Here is a 19554-nt window from a genome sequence, read left to right as displayed (position 1 = left end):
ATGTCTCTCTGTCCTCGGGCGAGAGATTTACAGATGGCCTGGTTTCGTCCAGCTGTTGGCAGCGGCATTACTAAATGATCCCTCTGTGAGATTGACATGTGTCCGGATTCTGCTCGCCCTGTCACTCAAACCTAACGCCGCCATGGTAACGGGAGGAAAGAGAAGATGAACTGAGGCCAAAATAAAAAAGGATAAATTTACTGCAACTCGATACCCATCTGTTTGCTTATAATCTTCTGTTTGTGACCCGCTGTGTCCTCCCACGGGATAAAAACTGAGATGATTTATCCATCTTTATTAAAACCGTTATTGTGTTTATGCAAATGAAATGTTTAGGATGCTATATAACATGTCCTGGGTCATTTTCTACTACAAAATCAAAATAAGGAACAAAAACTATATGTCTCATGTTTATATGACATTTAAACTTTTTGCAATCCATTATTGTTAAATATCCTCTGTTGTTTTCTCAACGCAGAAAGTGCCCTGATGGGTTTGAGTGTTTGAAAACGGGTCGGAACCCAAACTATGGCTACACAAGTTTTGACACTTTTGGATGGGCCTTCCTGGCTCTCTTCAGACTTATGACTCAAGACTACTGGGAAAACCTCTATCATCAGGTATATTACACCTGACAACATGTGTAATGTGATCTTATGTTAAGGATGCTGCTATCACATGACTTTTTAAGCATATGCATAACATAAATGTTACATTTACACAGGACCGGTGCGATATGTTAATACTCTAGCCCGATCTGTGCAAACATATACTTTTAGGTTACCCTTTATGTTATTCTATCGTCATTTATTCACCCTCATGTCATTCCAACCATGACTCAATGGGTCAATGGGGTGCGATGTTGTTTCGATAACCAAAATATTTTTTTATTGTGTTCTGCAGTCATGTAGGTTCAGAATAAAATAGATTTTTGCTTTAAGGTATGCTTTTCCTTGAGTTCATAATAATACTTTTTCACTAATATTATATATTATTAATATATAATTATTTCAAATCAATATTTTTTCTGTTCATTAATTCCAGTGTACTATTATTATCTTTAATAATAATAACTTATTTATGTCAATTGAAAATGGAATCTATATAAATGATTTAAAGGAGTAGTTCACTATAAAGTTAAAATTTCATGATACTCATACTCACCCACGTCATACAAGTCGAAAACAAATTGAGGCTTTTGAGAAAAGCTTTCCAGGGTTCTTACTCATACAATGCACTTAAACGGGGTCCAAATTTCAAGTTTTTTTAGTTTTTTGGAAAATTACCAATCATTTTGCTAGAAAATGCTCTTATTCATCGACTGGTGCGATGAAACTGGAATTTGGACCTTAACCATTTGAGTGCATTTTATGGAGAAGATACCTGGAAAGCTTTCCTCGTCAGCCTCAATTTGTTTATGACAGAAGAAATACACACACGCATGGCTTGTATGACATGTGGGTGAGTGAATCTGAATTATCATTACATTTTTATTTCATAGCGAACTACTTTAAAATAATTTGAAGGAATCCTGATATCTGTAATATTTTAATATCTTTCATAATTTTCTCTTCTCTCTGGCAGACTTTGCGGTCAGCGGGCAAGACCTACATGATTTTCTTTGTACTGGTGATTTTTCTGGGTTCTTTTTACCTGGTTAACTTGATCCTGGCTGTGGTGGCTATGGCATATGAAGAGCAGAACCAGGCAACCATCGCCGAAGCCTGGACGAAAGAGAGAGAGTTTCAGCTGGCCATGGAACAGCTACGCAAGGAGCAGAGGGTAAAATAATGCGGAATGATAAAATCCTTTAGAAATACTATCTTTCTTTATGTTGCAAGTACATTTTCTAGTCAATTCTGATGAGTTTTTTGTGGTATTTGGTGTTAGGCATTAGCAAAGCAGTGCAGGAAAGAAGCAGAGACTATCCAGACGGCAGAAACATCTCCCACAACCTTCTCTCGTAAAGACTCTGTTGAACAACCTCGATGTAGTATAAGATCCCACAGAACACTGTCAGAGGAGACAGAAGACAACACAGATCTCGAAGCATCACAGTTTAACCTGTTTGATGAAAAAGTAAGTATCTTGAAATTCCTCATGACTTTAATCAATCATTCAATGAGTTTATGAATCACATAAAACTGCTCTCCTCCAGCCAGCACACCCTTTTCTGGCAACGCTCTCCTCACATCCTCTAAGCACTCGTCGAGGAAGTCAAATCAGCATCTTAACCTCCCGTCCACGCAAAAATTCAGAGGCCGACTTTGCAGATGACGAACGCAGCATCCACGGCGACGGGCAGAGCCGGGCAGGCTCCACTGCAACGCCGTGGCACAAGCGTCGCACGGGCAGCATCAGAAGTCACTCGTCGCAGTTGTTGACCCCCAAACTCACCCTCAACGGCAGACTGAACGTTTCTATGGAGCCAAACGGCATCACGGGGGTTGGGCCACACAGCCCAACATCACTGCCAGCCATCAGTATAGAAAGGGTCAGAGACGACAAGGTCAGTGAAGCAGGAAAACAGGATAAATGTAGACTTAAGCAGCATATATCATAAGGGTATAGATCGCCAACAAATGAAAATAGAGTAGTCACCCTCTTGTCATTCTTCATTGCTAAGATCTCTTCTCAAACTCAAATGACAGGGACATTGTGTGAACTCTGACTCTTTTTTTCAATACCTGAAACGTGGATGAGGCTTAATCATAAATTTCCATTTGCTCTTCATTTAATGTCACTGATGTCTAGGGGAAATAACTTAGATATTAAAGAGATCACTTACACGTATGTGATTTTTCTTGTGGGAAGCTGATACTAGACATTAAGTCATGTTAACGTTCATAACGTTCATCGATTGGCAGGAGCAAGCGTGTCAGAAAGAACAAGGCGCAGCTCCCAAACAGACAGATGATGTACAGGAGGAAGTCCCGCCCCCACGCAGGAAGAGAGGCCTGAGCTCCATCAGCTTCTTCAGTGATGCCATTGATGGTGAGATTTCTATTCTTTAATCCCCACAAACTGATAGAATATTTACCATGTACATTTAGATTCTATTTCATAAAATAAATGCAAGTCTCCTTTTCTTACAACAAAACCTTTGATGCCCTTCGAAGCTCAGAAGAAATCTTTCAATTCTCAAGAAAAGCATATGCAAAGAGACATGAACGTTTCACCCAAAAAATTAAAATTCTATCTTCATTTAGGCTACTCGCCCTCAAGTTGTTTCAAATCTGTTTAAATGCCTTTGTTCTGATGAACACAGAGAAAGATATTTGGACAAATGCTTGAAACCAAACAGTTCTTGGCCACCATTGACTACCATAGATGGAAAAGTTGCTTTAGAAATGTCTTTGTTCTGTTGAACACAAAAGAGGATATTTCGAAGAATGACAGTTTTTTACTACTATGGTGGTCAACGGTGGCTTTCTTGGATATAAGCATTCTTCCAAATATCTTTCTCTGTGTTCATCAGAACAAAGACATATGTACACATTTGGAACAACTCGAAGGTGAGGAAAGGATGACATAATTTTAATCTGTGGGTGAATTATCCCTTTAAAAGCAGATCTCATTTCTGCCCGAGATAAAATTTTTAACACTAAAAGGATTCCATTCATAATTCTTCTCTCTTATTTAAAACGCTTTCATCTTACAGCCCCAAATCATCAGACATTAATGTTTGCCCTCATCCACATCCCCCATTTTCATGTCCAGATTTATTTTTTATTACTCATGTCTGTCGTCCTCTCAGAATTTGAAGAAGCCCGTCATAAATGTCCTCCATGCTGGTATGAATTCGCCAGGAAGTATTTGATCTGGACATGTTCTCCGGCCTGGCTGAGATTGAAGGAGGGGCTTAAAGTCATGGTGATGGATCCCTTCCTGGATCTGGCCATTACCATCTGCATTGTGCTCAACACATTGTTTATGGCGCTGGAGCATTACCCCATGACGGATGAATTCAACAGCATGCTCAGCTTCGGAAACCTGGTGATGACCGTTGTATATTTGTATCACAATGTATTCGTTGATTTAGATTATGTCGCTTCTGCCATTTCTCAACATCAGACATTTATTGTATTTTTTTCATGCTTACCAGGTGTTTACTGGAATCTTTACAGCTGAGATGGTGCTGAAAGTCTTGGCTCTGGATCCGTACTATTACTTTCAGCAGGGCTGGAACATCTTTGATGGGATTATTGTTTGTTTGAGTCTGATGGAGTTGGGCCTTTCCAACGTGGAAGGTCTATCCGTACTCCGCTCATTCAGACTGGTGAGTTTGACCTGCACCGGGTTTAGACTCTGCTTGGAAATAAAGTTTTATCAATGTGTTTATATTTTGCTCGAATGTATATAAAAAAAACTCAGTTTTTATTGTGCATTCCAATTCATATAAATCAAACTGCAGTTGGTTTGTTTTGATATTTAATCCATAATTTAAAAAAAAAATACAGCTAACTAAAACAATAAAACACAACACAAACATGATAACATAATAAAAAACATGATTTTTGAAAAATGTCTTCATATGTACATGCATTAGAGACGCATTGTTTCAAAAGGTCGATTAAAGCTGCTATCCATAACTTTTACCTCTCTATCGCCATCTATGTTTAAAAGATAAACTAAACATCTCTAAAACTCTCTTAGACTACAGTCACAATTGTAGCCTTGAAAATATTTTTAAACTTGAACTTTTAACACATTTACATTTGTAGAATAACTCTCACTTCATTAATATACAACCAATCATTGTATTTTAATTAAATGACTCACGGTTAAAAGAAATGGATGTGATCGATGTGACTTGATCCAACTCTGAAATGTGTAACAGAGAGTCTTAAATTGTTCTTTATGCATATTAGTTTTTGTCAATGTTTTGTTTTGTCGATATTTGTCGATATTAGTTCTTTACGATGGTAAGTGCTAAATACTCTTTTTCGCAAAGGTATGTTGTTGAGAAGGGCAGTCACATCTTTGCTTAGTTAATTGTAAACAGTTTGAGAACCCCTTTTTTCAAAGCATTGAAACAATGTTAAAAAAAAAAAAAACAAGATGGCAGATGATACAAAATAAAATTTAGATATGCTGTAAATATCATTAATAACTAGGTCTGTTAAACGATACACCGTTATTAATCGCATCAAGAATACAAATGTGTGTTTACATTATATATGTCTGTGTACTGTGCATATTCACAAACATGCATATATTTTAGAAAATATAAACATTTATAAACATTTATATTGCATTTCAATTATTGGTAAGTATAAATCAATACATGTTAACATAAAAATGTATACATGTTTGTCAATGCTTACAAAATGAATATGCACAGTACACAGACATACATATTACAGACACAAAATTTTATTCTGGATGCGTTTATTTACGATTGTTATATATGAATCGTTTGACAGTCATCTTTACAATTCATTAATAATAAACTATGCCCTTCGAACATTACATTTAGCCACAATGTGGCACACACAGTCCATATGAACTGTCTAACCTAATTGAACTCAACCGGCTTTACTATTCATCATCAGATTAAAGCTGTCCACATCTTATCATGTCTCTTGACATTGTGGTATTAAACACTCTTTCATGTTCTGTGTTTTTTCTTTAGCTGAGAGTTTTTAAATTGGCAAAGTCGTGGCCCACGCTCAACACGCTGATAAAGATCATCGGTAACTCTGTGGGTGCTCTGGGTAACCTGACGCTGGTCCTGGCCATCATCGTCTTCATCTTTGCTGTGGTGGGCATGCAGCTCTTCGGGAAGAACTATCAGGATTGTGTTTGTAAGATCAGCAATGACTGCACGCTCCCTCGCTGGCACATGAAAGACTTCTTCCACTCGTTCCTCATCGTGTTCAGGGTCCTGTGTGGCGAGTGGATCGAGACCATGTGGGATTGCATGGAGGTCGCCGGACAGCCGCTTTGCATTCTGGTCTTCATGTTGGTCATGGTCATAGGAAACCTGGTGGTGAGTTTGAAAGCTTATTTGATTTTTTATAAATATAATCAAGAATAGGGGTTCTTTTTATTCAAATACATCGTTACAAAATCTCAGTTTAGGAGGACACGTGTGACGTTTGTTGTATGTTTTGTTTGGGTTTTTCCTCCCGTTATCAATCTCGTTATTAGTTCATTAGTTTCCACTTGTGTTTCTTCATTGTTAATTAGTCCCACACCTGATTCTGTTTTCCCTGAGTGTCTTCCTTTGTATTTAAGCCCTGTGTCTCCCTCTGTTCTTTGTCGAGTATTGTTTATGCTACGAGTGTTTGTGTCCTGAGTTCCTGGTTCACTGTTCTTCTTATATTAAAGTACTTATTTTGGATTACCCTTTGTTTGGACGCTATCTTCAGTAAGCACGCGTGACAGAATACTCGATCTACAAAAGGCATGGATTACTTGCGGCTCAACATCTCTCCAGAGGACAATTTGAAATACCATCTCAGTCAAGATGGTCGTCCTCTGGAGAGATACGTGGAGGACTTCCTGGAGCTCAGCCAGCAGGTGAGTTGGGACGATGGCTCACTGAACGCGTGCTTTCTGATGGGGTTGGATGATGACTCCCATCAGTGTCTTGCTCCCGAATTTAGGGTCAGACCCGTTTGGGAGTTTATCAACCTCATCCAGTGGATAATGGAATCTCGCCCCAGTGTGGGCGGGACCATCCTGGATGGGGTTGATCATCCGATCCCATCCGGGCACGCGTTGAGCAGCCCAGCTCACCTCACTCCGGAGTCCTCCACCGGAGACGGAGCCGCAGATAATCATGCCCCCTTTGGGCCGGTGCCGTCCGGCTGTTGGTGGCTCTCAGAGCCGGTTCCTTCCGGCCTTCCAGAGCCTCTCCAGCCGGTTCCTTCCGGCCTTCCAGAGCCTCTCCAGCCGTTCCCGCACGGCCTTCCAGAGCCTCTCCAGCCGTTCCCGCACGGCCTTCCAGAGCCTCTCCAGCCGTTCCCGTACGGCCTTCCAGAGCCCCTCCAGCCGTTCCCGCACGGCCTTCCAGAGCCTCTCCAGCCGTTCCCGCACGGCCTTCCTGAGCCTCTCCATCCGTTCCCGCACGGCCTTCCAGAGCCTCTCCAGCCGTTCCCGCACGGCCTTCCAGAGCCTCTCCAGCCGTTCCTGCACGGCCTTCCAGAGCCTCTCCAGCCGTTCCCGCACGGCCTTCCAGAGCCTCTCCAGCCGTTCCCGCACGGCCTTCCGGAGCCCGCTGTCCAGCCGCCGGAGCCAGCTGCCCAGCCGCCGGAGCCCAGAGCCTCAAGGCCTCCCGAACGGCCGCCGAACGGCCGCCGCCCTCAAGGCCTCCCGAACGGCCTCCCGAACGGCCGCCGCCCTCAAGGCCCCCCGAACGGCCGCCGCCCTCAAGGCCCCCCGAACGGCCGCCGCCCTCAAGGCCCCCCGAACGGCCGCCGCCCTCAAGGCCCCCCGAACGGCCGGCCCCCTTCTGAGTCCTAGAGCTGTACGTATCGTCCTGGAGGCCTCCCATCCCACCATGTATAGTCTTCCCTTCACCGGACGCCTTCCAGGACGCCCACCCCCCTTTCCCCTTTTTGTACTGTTTTGGCACGAGGACGCGCTTTGTGGAGGGGGGGTAATGTGACGTTTGTTGTATGTTTTGTTTGGGTTTTTCCTCCCGTTATCAATCTCGTTATTAGTTCATTAGTTTCCACTTGTGTTTCTTCATTGTTAATTAGTCCCACACCTGATTCTGTTTTCCCTGAGTGTCTTCCTTTGTATTTAAGCCCTGTGTCTCCCTCTGTTCTTTGTCGAGTATTGTTTATGCTACGAGTGTTTGTGTCCTGAGTTCCTGGTTCACTGTTCTTCTTATATTAAAGTACTTATTTTGGATTACCCTTTGTTTGGACGCTATCTCCAGTAAGCACGCGTGACAACACGTGAGTTGACTTGAGATAAATATGACTTATTTGTCACAGATGTTTGGCCGTGATCCCGGCATTTCTCTTAGCAGACTAAATGAAGGTCTTTTGCCAGAAAATAAGATGCCACTAAACATTAAGAATTGTAAACCAGGATAAGTATGGATAAGAAAACACAAGGCTGTTGTAAATGGCCGTGAAAAAAAACTGTTGATTTCCTTTTGATTTCCCAAGTTACAGGTCATGGGTTGATGTGTCTTATACAGTCCATGAGAGTAGAGATTTGGGCCATCAAACGATAAACGTGATTAATCGCATCCAGAATAAAATTTTGTGTTGTAATATTTGTCTGTGTACTGTGTAAATTAATTTCATATTTATGAACACACACGTTTAGGAAATATTAACATGTATTTATTTGTATTTACCAGTCATTTAAATGATTTATAAATGTGTATTAATTTGTATATTTTATGTTTTTTATATACAGTTGAAAGAAAAAGTATGTGAACCCTTTGGGCTTACTTGGATTTCTTCATAAATTGGTCATAAAATGTGTTCTGATCTTCATCTAAGTCACAACAATAGAGAAACACAGTCTGCTTAAACTAATACCGCACAAACATTATACGTTTTCATGTTTTAATTGAACACAACATGTAAACATTCATAGTGCAGGGTGGAAAAAGTATGTGAACCTTTGGGTTTAATAACTGGTTGACCCTCCTTTGGCAGCAATAACCTCAACCAAACGTTTCCTATAGTTGCAGATCAGATCTGCACAATGGTCAGGAGAAATTTTGGACCATTCCTCTTTACAAAAGTGTTTCAGTTCAGCAATATTCTTGGGATGTCTGGTGTGAATCGCTCTCTTGAGGTCATGCCACAGCATCTCAATCGGGTTGAGGTCAGGACTCTGACTGGGCGCCTCCAGAAGGCGTATTTTCTTCTGTTAAAGCCATTCTGTTGTTGATTTACTTCTATGCTTTGGGTCGTTGTCCTGTTGCATCGCCCATCCTCTGTTAAGCTTCAGTTGGCGGACAGATGGTCTTAAGTTTTCCTGCAAAATGTCTTGATAAACTTTGGAATTCATTTTTCCATCGATGACAGTAATCCGTCCAGGGCCTGAGGCAGCAAAGCAGCCCCAAACCATGATGCCCCCTCCACCATATTTCACAGTTGGGATGAGGTTTTGATGTTGGTGTGCTGTGCCTTTTGTTCTCCACACATAGCGTTGTGTGGTCTTTCCAAACAACTCAATTTTGGTTTCATCTGTCCACAGAATGTTTTGCCAGTAGTGCTGTGGAACATCCAGGTGCTCTTTTGCAAACTTCAAACGTGCTGCAAAGTTTTTTTTGGACAGCAGTGGCTTCCTCTGTGGTGTCCTCCCATGAAGTCCATTCTTGTTTAATGTTTTCCTTATTGTAGATTTGTCAACAAAAATGTTAGCATGTGCCACAGATTTCTGTAAGTGTTTAGCTGACACTCTAGGATTTTTCTTCACCTCATTGAGCATTCTGCGCTGTGCTCTTGCAGTCATCTTTACAGGACGACCACGCCTAGGGAGTGTAGCAACAGTGCTGAACTTTCTCCATTTGTAGACAATCTGTCTTACCGTGGACACATGGACTTCAAGGCTTTTAGATATACTTTTGTAGCCCTTTCCAGCTTTATGTAAGTCAACAATTCTTGATCGTAGGTCTTCTGAGAGCTCTTTTGTGCGAGGCATGGTTCACATCAGACAACACTTCTTCAGAACAGCAAACTCAAAACTGGTGTGTGTTTTTTATTGGACAGGCCAGCTTTAATCAACACATCCAATCTCATCACATTGATTGGACGCCAGGTTGACTGACTCCTGGCTCCAATTAGCTCTTGGAGAAGTCATTAGCCTAGGGTTTAACATACTTTTTCCACCCTGCACTATGAATGTTTATATGTTGTGTTCAATAAAAACATGAAAACGTATAATGTTTGTGCGGTATTAGTTTAAGCAGACTGTGTTTCTCTATTGTTGTGACTTAGATGAAGATCAGAACACATTTTATGACCAATTTATAAAGAAATCCAAGTAACCCCAAAGGGTTCACATACTTTTTCTTTCAACTGTGTGAATGTATGTGTATGTTTTTACAAATACACAATTATTATGTACAGTACAAAGACATCATGTAAACACAAACCTTTATTCTGAATGCAATTACTCAAATAGTTTGACAGCAGTAATACTGATAAAAATCACAGAACATTGAAGAAAGAAATCTTAATCTAGGCTTGCTGAAGGAATGTTTGTTTTTAAAATGCTCTCATACACAGTGAAAACCACTGCTTGTCTTTAGTTACTGTATCATGGTTTTAAATGCCAGTTACATGTGAAATGCAATGTTATAAATTCTGAATACAGAATCTTTTCTCTAACTATATGACTTGATTCAATCTAAATGAAAATGTTTCTGCCAAAAATCTGCTGTTGTGGGTCTGTAAATCTTTTTTCCCCTCTTAGAAGCAGAAAATTGCAGGTTACTCTATGTGGGTTGAAGTGACATGACAACAAACTGATAATTTCCAGCAAAATCATACAACACAGCTCAAATTTTAAAACATTATTAGCCTAATGTTACTTTAAATATATTGAAATATACTGGGAATATAATGCAAAATCTTAAATAATAATTTCTGTATATGTGGTAATTTTCCCCACCTATGAAAAATTGCAATTCTATATGTATTATTCAACATAATTTAATATATAAACAGTGTATTATATATTTTAAATAAATGTATTGGTAGTAAATATGTTTTCTTTGCGTAGGCTTAAAACACATTTTTCAATTTATGTGTAAATAAAAATATTATAAAAGTAACACATAAAGTTAAGGATTTACAGCCTTAAGATGAAAAAAATGTTAAACAAATTTTGAAGGAACTATCAAATCCAAGAATGAGTAAAAAAGCAAGGTTATTTTATTTCATAAAATTTTAAGCAATTCTGTTTATTGAAATAAAATAAATGATTGGAAAAACTAAACAAACAATTGAAATATAGCCTCAGAAATAAACTTAAAATAATTTAGGCCAAAATAATTATAGTAATAAACAGCAACTAAATTTAAATCAAAATAATTTAATCTTATATTGAAACATAAAAAATAAACAAATAAATAATAAAATAACAAAAGCGTATAACAAAATTTCAAAAAAATGTAACAAAAATGAACAAAGACTAAATATCTAAAAATAAAAGCTAATTTAAAATATGAATAAAACTATAATAACTGTGCAATAAACCCTCCAATCTCCAATTTTTATTTTACGGGCATATTATTCTTGTCACGGTGCACAAAGGGACTCACATGCAGGTAAGGTACAACACAGCTTATTAGACAGGCACCACAGAAAAAACAAAAGGAAGGCAGGGAACTCCTGTCCAACACTCAGATATAAAGATGGCAGCCAAAACCAAAAGTCCACAATATCCGGGAAAGGTAAACGGGAACCAAAGAAGAACTGAATGGGGAAAAATAAATCCAAACCGGCTCACGGGTTGCCACGTTCCTACAGATAAATATGAACAGGTTAAGCACAAAGCACAGCGAGAGCAACACAGTAACAACAATTTACATCGCCACAATGAGTGCAGGCACAGCCATGCTCAAATAGAAAGAATAGGCGATTAGGAACAGGTGAGGGTAATGAACAAGGGAAACAACCAACGAGGGATAATTACAATATAATTTTCTCGATTTCTTAAACACATCTCTTAAAATTATGGCTCTTTTTCTCAAAGCTCTAAACACAAATCCATTACTTCTCAACCAATTCCTTGAACATCCTATTTTCTGGTCAAAGTTAAGCTCTCCACTTTAAAACCATTCAAACTTGCTGAAAAAGCTAACTTCCCCCTAACATGACACGAAAACCCTCAGACTCACTCACAGTGCAACATATTCTTAGAGACTGGTGATATCAATTAAAAACACTTTAAATAAAACCTCTTATTGGCTTTTAAGAATATAGTAATTTGACAGCTCAGTGTCCATTACAATATACAATATCAAAAACTTCAATAAGGTCAAAATGTAACAATGAACTTTAGGAAGAAAATACTGATAACCTTAGATGAAAGTAGATGAAATAGACAAGACAAGAAAGTTAAATTAACAAAAAAAACAGTATAAGCCATGCAACACAATACAGAATACTATTGCATAAATATGTAAATACACATGGCATCCTATGCACCTTTGGCCCAATTTTGTTACAGGATACTATAGCAATTTCCTGGTCTTCTGACAAAAGATTTGTGTAAGTAGTCATCTCTAAGTTTTGCAAAAATACAAAACGTAAAAAAATGCAATCACACATTTAAGGTCATGTGCTACAGTTCACTGGATAAATGCAGAATACTGAAATTTCTCTCATATTAAGTGTATTAATTAGTGGTGGGCATAGATTCATATTTTTTAATCTAGATTAATCTAGATTCATTTTGGAATTAATCGAGATTAATCTAGATTAAAATGGCTCATTTGAATTCTGCCGAAGGCATTCAGAATATGTCTGCTACCCAAATAATGACTAAAAGTCTTTGAGAACGGGTTTCTCAAGCCAGGTGGCGCATTAGACCAGGGGCTCATCTCCTGTTTCCAAAATGCATCACAAACTGCTTGAGAAAACTGTTCTACTATAATAATTTGTGATGAAAATTAAATTATGTTCAATAAGATGTACTTGTGTTACTTCCGCAATAGCTAAGGGATGCTTTGCGTTTAGGTTGTACTTGAGACTGGAAGAGCTCCTACAGTACATTTACATTTACATTTAGTCATTTAGCAGACGCTTTTATCCAAAGCGACGTACAAAGAGTTAGGGAGCAACAAGCGATATGTCATACAGGAGCCATAATACATTAGGTGCCAATACAAAGTTACTAAAGCTAGACCACTACCTGTAGAGAGAAAGTTTTATTTTTTTAATTTTAAACCATTTTTTTATGTAAACCAATTCCGTACAGTAAACCAATTCCACATTGAACAAGGTGCAAACAACCGCAGTCTTGTCGAGGTTTCTATTGGGAAGCTTCTTAAAAATACATTTTCCCTGAAGCAAACCCGGCGGCTTCATAGCTGCATCCATGTAAGCACGTCACGTTTGATGTGGTCATTTCACAGTAACGTTATGTTGTGTTCAGACCAAACACTAATGGCGCGTCAAGCGCGAGGGATTTATATGTTAATTCAATGCAAAGACGCGATAGACCTACTTGCTGCGCGAACGCGCGAATGAAGTCCTGGTTATGAGATGATGAGGCGGCGCGAATGACGCGAATGAAGCCCTGGTTATGAGATGTTGAGGCAGCGCGAATGACGCGAATGAAGCCCTGGTTATGAGATGACGCGAATCACGGGAGTTGAAAACTCTCGTTCTCGCCCCCTACAGTGCAATTAATCTAGGTATACATCCGCGCTAAAATATCAAGGTGAAAGTCATCATAGCTTGCGTATAGACCCAGCTCCCAACCCAACTTTGAGAATAGATTAACGGCGACATTTTTTTTATCGCGCGATAAGAGTCTCGCGTTAACGGCCCACCACTAGTATTAATACAGTATGTTTCCAGGAGGTAGTATACAGCCCTTTTGATGATTCTAGGGGGCTCCTATTGATATTATCCTGAGATTCTGATTGGTGTGTCATCAGTTCGGCTACTGAATGTTTACTGATGGATACATTTGTGCTATTTCAGTATACATCTTGACACTTCCGTTCATTATATTGTGTGTTTGTGTTTTCTGAATGAGAACATGGACCTTTCCAAAATGAGGAGGTTTTTGTGTGGGGTTTGTACAAGTTGGTGTATTGTTCTGAGAATGTGTTTATAGTTGTCTGAAAATGGTGAAATGAAATGTGTTAGCAATTGAGAAAAACTGTAAGTGTCCGTGAAAGTGAAGTAAAAAAATATAGATAGTACACTAACAGTAAAATCATGGTTCATTTTCCTAAGGGAGTCAAATCTGAGCTGTTGTAAACGTATGATTTCTCAAACCAGTCAGTAAGTAGGTTAACGTACCATATGGTTTGTTAGAAAAATGTTTGACTAAAGAAATTACCCGATAAGAGTCATATAAAATAGGCAGAAATGGATCAGATCTGATCAAATTCTAATGATGCCAAACCCTGCTCATATTAAACAATCCAGCATCCTCCCTATCTCTCTCTCTCTGTTAAGGATTATATTTGTGGTTTATTGTGATCAAAAGTCAGAGTAAAACTAATCAGGTTTTTATAACAACCCACTTACAAAAGTCCAGACGACAGGAGAAATTCGTTTTTGTAACAAGAACTAAACTCATGCCGTGTCATCCTCACCGCTGTTCCTGTAACCGATAACATGGGTTTTAAATCAGCTACAATATTTACTAGTGTTTAACTAGATCTTTCTCTACATTTCGCACAGTCTGTTGTTTTACCAGACTATGTGTAAATAACATCAGAAAACAGTGTTATAATCCTCTGGTGCATTGTTCTGAGAATGTGTTTATAGTTGAACATCTCCACTGATTCCTACCTCTCCGGCAGATCATTCAGGGTGTCATGGACGGGCTCACTGTCCAAAGCTGACCACATGATCACTGGGGTCGCTCAGGGATCGGTACTTGGACCGCTGCTTTTATCCCTCTACAATAAATCCTTGGGACCCATCATACAGGCACACGGCTTCTCGTATCACTGTTATGCTGACGACACCCAGATCTACATCTCTTTCACCCATAGGATACTACTGTAGCAGCTCACACTACAGCCTGCCTAGAGGATATCTAAGCTAGGATGAAAGAGCATCACCTCCAGCGGAACCCTGCCAAGACAGAACTACTCGTGTTTCCGGCACATCCCATGGTGCAACACAATCTCACCATCCAACTTTGGAATCCCACAATCACTCCTTCCAAAACAGCCAGGAACCTCTTAGTCATATTTGATGAACAGCTGTCCTTCGATGATCACATTGCAAAGACGATGCGGTCATGCCGATATGTCTTATTCAACATTGGAAATGTTAGACCCTATCTCACTGAGCATAAACCACAACTCCTTGTCCAGACCCAGGTAATCTCAAGGTTAAACTACTGAAATGCTCACCGTGCTGGTCTTCCTGCAAAGGCTATCAAACCACTCTAGTTGGTTCAGAACACAGCAGCATTTCGCGTCTTCCAACAGCCCATGTGACACCCCTTTTCATCTCACTAATGCTTTCCTACAGGACTATCACTGGAGCTGCACCGGCATAATTTCACACCCTTCTCTACTCCCTACACCCCATCAAGAACCCTGCGTTCAGCAAACCAGCTGCGTCTTGTATTGCCTTCTCATAAAGGTAAATCGGTTTCCCGCTCATTCTCCTTAACAACTACTTCCTGGTGGAAAACCTTTCCAAACTCGGTCCGGTCAACCACATCTCTCACAACATTCAAAAAGCTACTTAAAACCCATCTCTTCTGTGAATACTTTTTTTCCACACAAATGAGGAAAAAAACGAACCCCCTCTCAACAGGTATTGGTCTGGCTTTTGTTGAAATTAGTAACTTTGTATTATTGCTCCTGTATGATATTTCACTCATTGCTCCATGAACTTTCTGTAAGTCGCTTTGGATAAAAGTGTCTGCTAAATAAATATATGTAAAGGAACAGTTCACCCCAAAATACAAATTCTGTCATCATCTTTTCACCCTCGTTTCATTCCAAACCTGTATAAGACTCTTTCTTCTTTTATGTGTGTCGCTGATTTAATTTTCTATATCAGCTCATACTAACACCGCTTTTCTCTGTAGGTTCTGAATCTGTTTCTGGCTCTGCTGCTGAGCTCCTTCAGCTCTGACAATCTCTCAGCGCCCGATGACGACGGAGAAATGAACAATCTCCAGATTGCATTCGCTCGAATCCAGGCTGGTGCGACTTGGTTGCTCAGCTCCATCAAAGACAACGGGAAACTGACCTGGAGCAGTCGGAAAGCCGAAGAGGAACGGGCTTCTCCTAAAGCCAACCACGTAGAGTGCAACGGCATTGTGGGACGGTTTGGGCGGTACGGAGAGAAGGATGTTATTGCAGAGGAAGAGAACACTTATATGACCAATCCCAATTTTACCATCTGCGTGCCCTTCGCACCTGGAGAATCCGATGTGGAATTTCTAGACGAAGAGGATGAAGAGACTGAGTCATCAGAGGATGAAGAACCGACACCGGTGAGAAATTGTACTATTTAATTTAACACTGACCTACATTTTAATCAAGTTTGATTCTGTAACGTTGACATTTAGCAAGTGCTTTTATCCAAAGTGATTTACAAAAGTGAGGAAAACAATGAAGCGATCTAACAATATAACAAGTCCTAAAATACAATGTTTATTGTTATAAACTAAATAATCGGATACTCTTCCAAAATAATCAGATCTACAACACAATCGAATACCTTCTTATATTGCACATAAATGTTGAATATATATTTATTGTTGGTGGGAGAGATCTGGGGTCAAAGGTCAAAAAGATGATTCACGTGAGAGGCACCGGGTGACAGCGGGACTCTTGCTTGGGCATGCGGATTCATAATCTGATAATCTGCTAAACAGACAAGGTGAACCCATCAGGCAACGCATGTCTGTTATATAAGAAAACAAGCTAGAGGAGTGAAATGTCATGATAAGATGCTGCTTTGTTAGGGGAAGAGCCCAATGAGCCCTTATTAGTACAAATCAGTGAGAACCTTTAATGTTTTAAAGGAACAGGTCACACAAAAATGACAATTCTGTCATTATTTACTTATCCACATTTCCCTTGAAACTCGACTTTCTACTGAAAAAAACAAATATAGAACACATATACAGTTATAGTAAAATTTTGGATTATTTGACTATTAAAAGGGTCATATGACAGGACTAAAACAAATATATTAATTTGTTTTAGATGTAATGCAATGTCTATACATGATTTAAGGCTAAGAAATTATGTATTTTCCACATACCGTTCATTTTTGTATGTCCTCTTTGCCTAGCCTCTCTGATTTTTGGATTGGCCAGTAACCAGTGCGTATTGATTGGTCCAATACTGCAAGCGTCTGAGGGAAATGTGACCCCTCTTACCATATTTGGAACATCAGATTCCAAAGCAATTGTACTGACAGGCACGCCCACCTTACTGGTGTATACATTTGGCCGGTCTTAGTCAAATCATGCCACGAACTGACATAGACTTATGGGGGTGTGGTTACACGAGGCGTTTCAGGCAGGTCTGGGTGAGCATTTGCTTTTTAGATAGAATGCATCTTTGGTTCCCACACTTTAATTAAAAAAAATAATAGTGTCTAATACATGCATGTGCAACTTAAAACACATAAAACACATAGGGCCCTATTTTAACGATCTGAAACGCAAGTGTCAAAGCGCGAAGCGCAAGTAACTTTGTGGGCGGGTCTCGGCGCTGTTGCTATTTTCCCGGCGGGATAAATGGATCTTGCGCCCGGCGCAAATCTAAAATGGGTTGGTCTGAAGTAGCTTCATTATTCATAGGTGTGGTTTGGGCGTAACGTGAAATAAACCAATCAGAGCGTCATCCAGCATTCCCTTTAAAAGCAGGTGCGCAAGTTCCATTATGGATTGCTATTATTATGGCGTATTTACCAGGCGCAAAAATATGAGCACGCTCAACTTAACTGGTAAGTTGAAGACTAAGGTTTTTAATGTACTTACATTATGGTAAATGTGATTTCACAGTCTTTTTTTCAGTCTTTCAGTTTTTTCAGTTTTTCAGTCGATTTTTTTTCCTGGTTCTTGACGGACAAACCAATTTGTCAGATGTCCTTATATACATATATGTCTTATTGCCACTATTGGGCAAACAGGTCTGATCCTTAATTACAATTAGCCTGAATAATTTGTAAGCTAGATTTATGCATATTTTTTCACATCTTCGTGGCACACCACAATGAATTCCGTCATCTCATGTGTTAATATTTTTTTAGTGTAACAATTTATGATTTGCAAAAATAACTGTTGCATCTGTGTAGATTACATGAGCAAAGTGTATGCGCGTTGTGCACGCTATACATTATGGTCAAGCATGCGCCCTTAAAATAGCATAATGAACAACGCGCAACGCGCCACTGACTTTAGACTAGGTTTTTTCTGGTCAGTGGCGCAATTGTTTAATGGAACAGCAAAATAGCACCAGGGATTGTTTGCGCCGGAACACGCCTCCTTTTTTTGCGCTGAACCGCCCAGGGAGCGCAAGTTCATTCACTAGTTTAGCGATGTGCTTCTGTGGCGGGAAAAGCGCGCTTTGCGCGGGTGCAAAATAGGAATGACACATGCGTCGGTGTACAAAGTCAATTGCGCTGGGTGCAAGATAGGGCCCATAGTGTGTATTCGCGCAATATGACCCCTTTAAGAATAAAAACTATCGTAGGGATTGTGGTAAGTTTTGTGCTCTGCAGTGTATTTAACATCCAAATCATAAACCGCATTGTCTCTTAATAGCCGCTGTTAAATATTTCTATAACAATTTGGTCGTTTTGTGTCTAATTTATATAGTTCATGCCGTTATTTACTAATAATGTTTGCTAAAATGAAAATTAACTTAATTTAATTCAGATCATGTCAAATGCTTAATGTTTGTGAAATAGTAAAAAATTGTCTCCACAAGTTATGGACAGTAACAATGCTTTTATTTATCCATTATTTAGTCTCTTGATATGAATACAGCTAGAAAACACAGGAAATTTGTATGCAGTATTATAATAAAATAATTTTGACAAGTAATTAGTCTCGCCGAGCAGGAACCTCCTCTTTAATAAAGAGAATAAAAAAATGCTGATTTCTTATTGTAATCTTCAGGGCCCGGTTTTTCAAAAGGTTTAATCCGGATAAAATTGATCCGGATTTAGTAATCCTTTTTTGCGATCCGTGATCACGTTATCCAGCTTACTTTTGGAGCCAGTTTTTTAAAGCAACATCGGATTGGATCAATCTGATCCGGATAGGAACTTTTCAGGATCACCAAATCTGGATAACCAGTGCTGGATAAGCAGTGCTCAAACAGGATAGGAAATCACAATGTAGAACTATTGATATGTAAAGAGCAACAAGTTGAATAGCCAGTGTGGGGTCAATATAAGTTCATTTTTATTTGAAATGAAAACACACACATTTAAAAAACTAAAAACAAGAAAAACCCCACCCCATCCTCTTCCAGCAGTCCGCTCATCTGAGACCTACAACACAAACAATTGAGTAATTGAGCGTTTAAAGGGAGTTCTGAGAGCGGAACCACAGAAATTATGCAACATAACCCCTGCCTGTATTGTCCTGCACAACATCGCTACTAAGCGCAATTTCTCTCTCTGTGCTGACAATGATGCACCTGAGCCCCTTGGAGACCCTAACCAACCTCCTGCATTCTGCCAGGACATGGACGTGCAACAAGGAACGAAATAGTTAGACACTATTTCTGATTTGGATTTGTTTTGGATTTCAAAAATCAGTGATTGCTATTCTTTGCATTTTTTTGGTTATTCTGTAATCATTGCATGCATCACTAATAAATATTCTAAAAACAAAAATATTTTCGATTGTGATGAATATATATATCAATTAGTGACAGAGTAAAATGTATTG

General features: G+C 39.5%; 1 protein-coding gene across 1 annotated transcript in view; it reads left to right on the top strand.

The window, feature by feature from the left end:
- The window catches only part of scn12aa (sodium channel, voltage gated, type XII, alpha a), a 54672-nt gene that overhangs the window by 18315 nt on the left and 16803 nt on the right, over positions 1-19554 (top strand). Inside the window, exons 9-17 of the mRNA XM_056744278.1 lie at positions 479-620; positions 1585-1782; positions 1891-2079; positions 2159-2509; positions 2868-2994; positions 3758-3996; positions 4106-4279; positions 5636-5992; positions 15721-16131. Coding sequence (XP_056600256.1) covers positions 479-620; positions 1585-1782; positions 1891-2079; positions 2159-2509; positions 2868-2994; positions 3758-3996; positions 4106-4279; positions 5636-5992; positions 15721-16131 — 2188 coding nt within the window. The remainder of the gene's footprint in view (positions 1-478; positions 621-1584; positions 1783-1890; positions 2080-2158; positions 2510-2867; positions 2995-3757; positions 3997-4105; positions 4280-5635; positions 5993-15720; positions 16132-19554) is intronic.

This window comes from Triplophysa dalaica, chromosome 3, assembly GCF_015846415.1.
Source record: "Triplophysa dalaica isolate WHDGS20190420 chromosome 3, ASM1584641v1, whole genome shotgun sequence".
Classification (NCBI taxonomy): Eukaryota; Metazoa; Chordata; class Actinopteri; order Cypriniformes; family Nemacheilidae; genus Triplophysa; species Triplophysa dalaica.
Note: the sequence above shows the minus strand (reverse complement) of the source record. Positions and strands in the feature narration are given on the sequence as shown.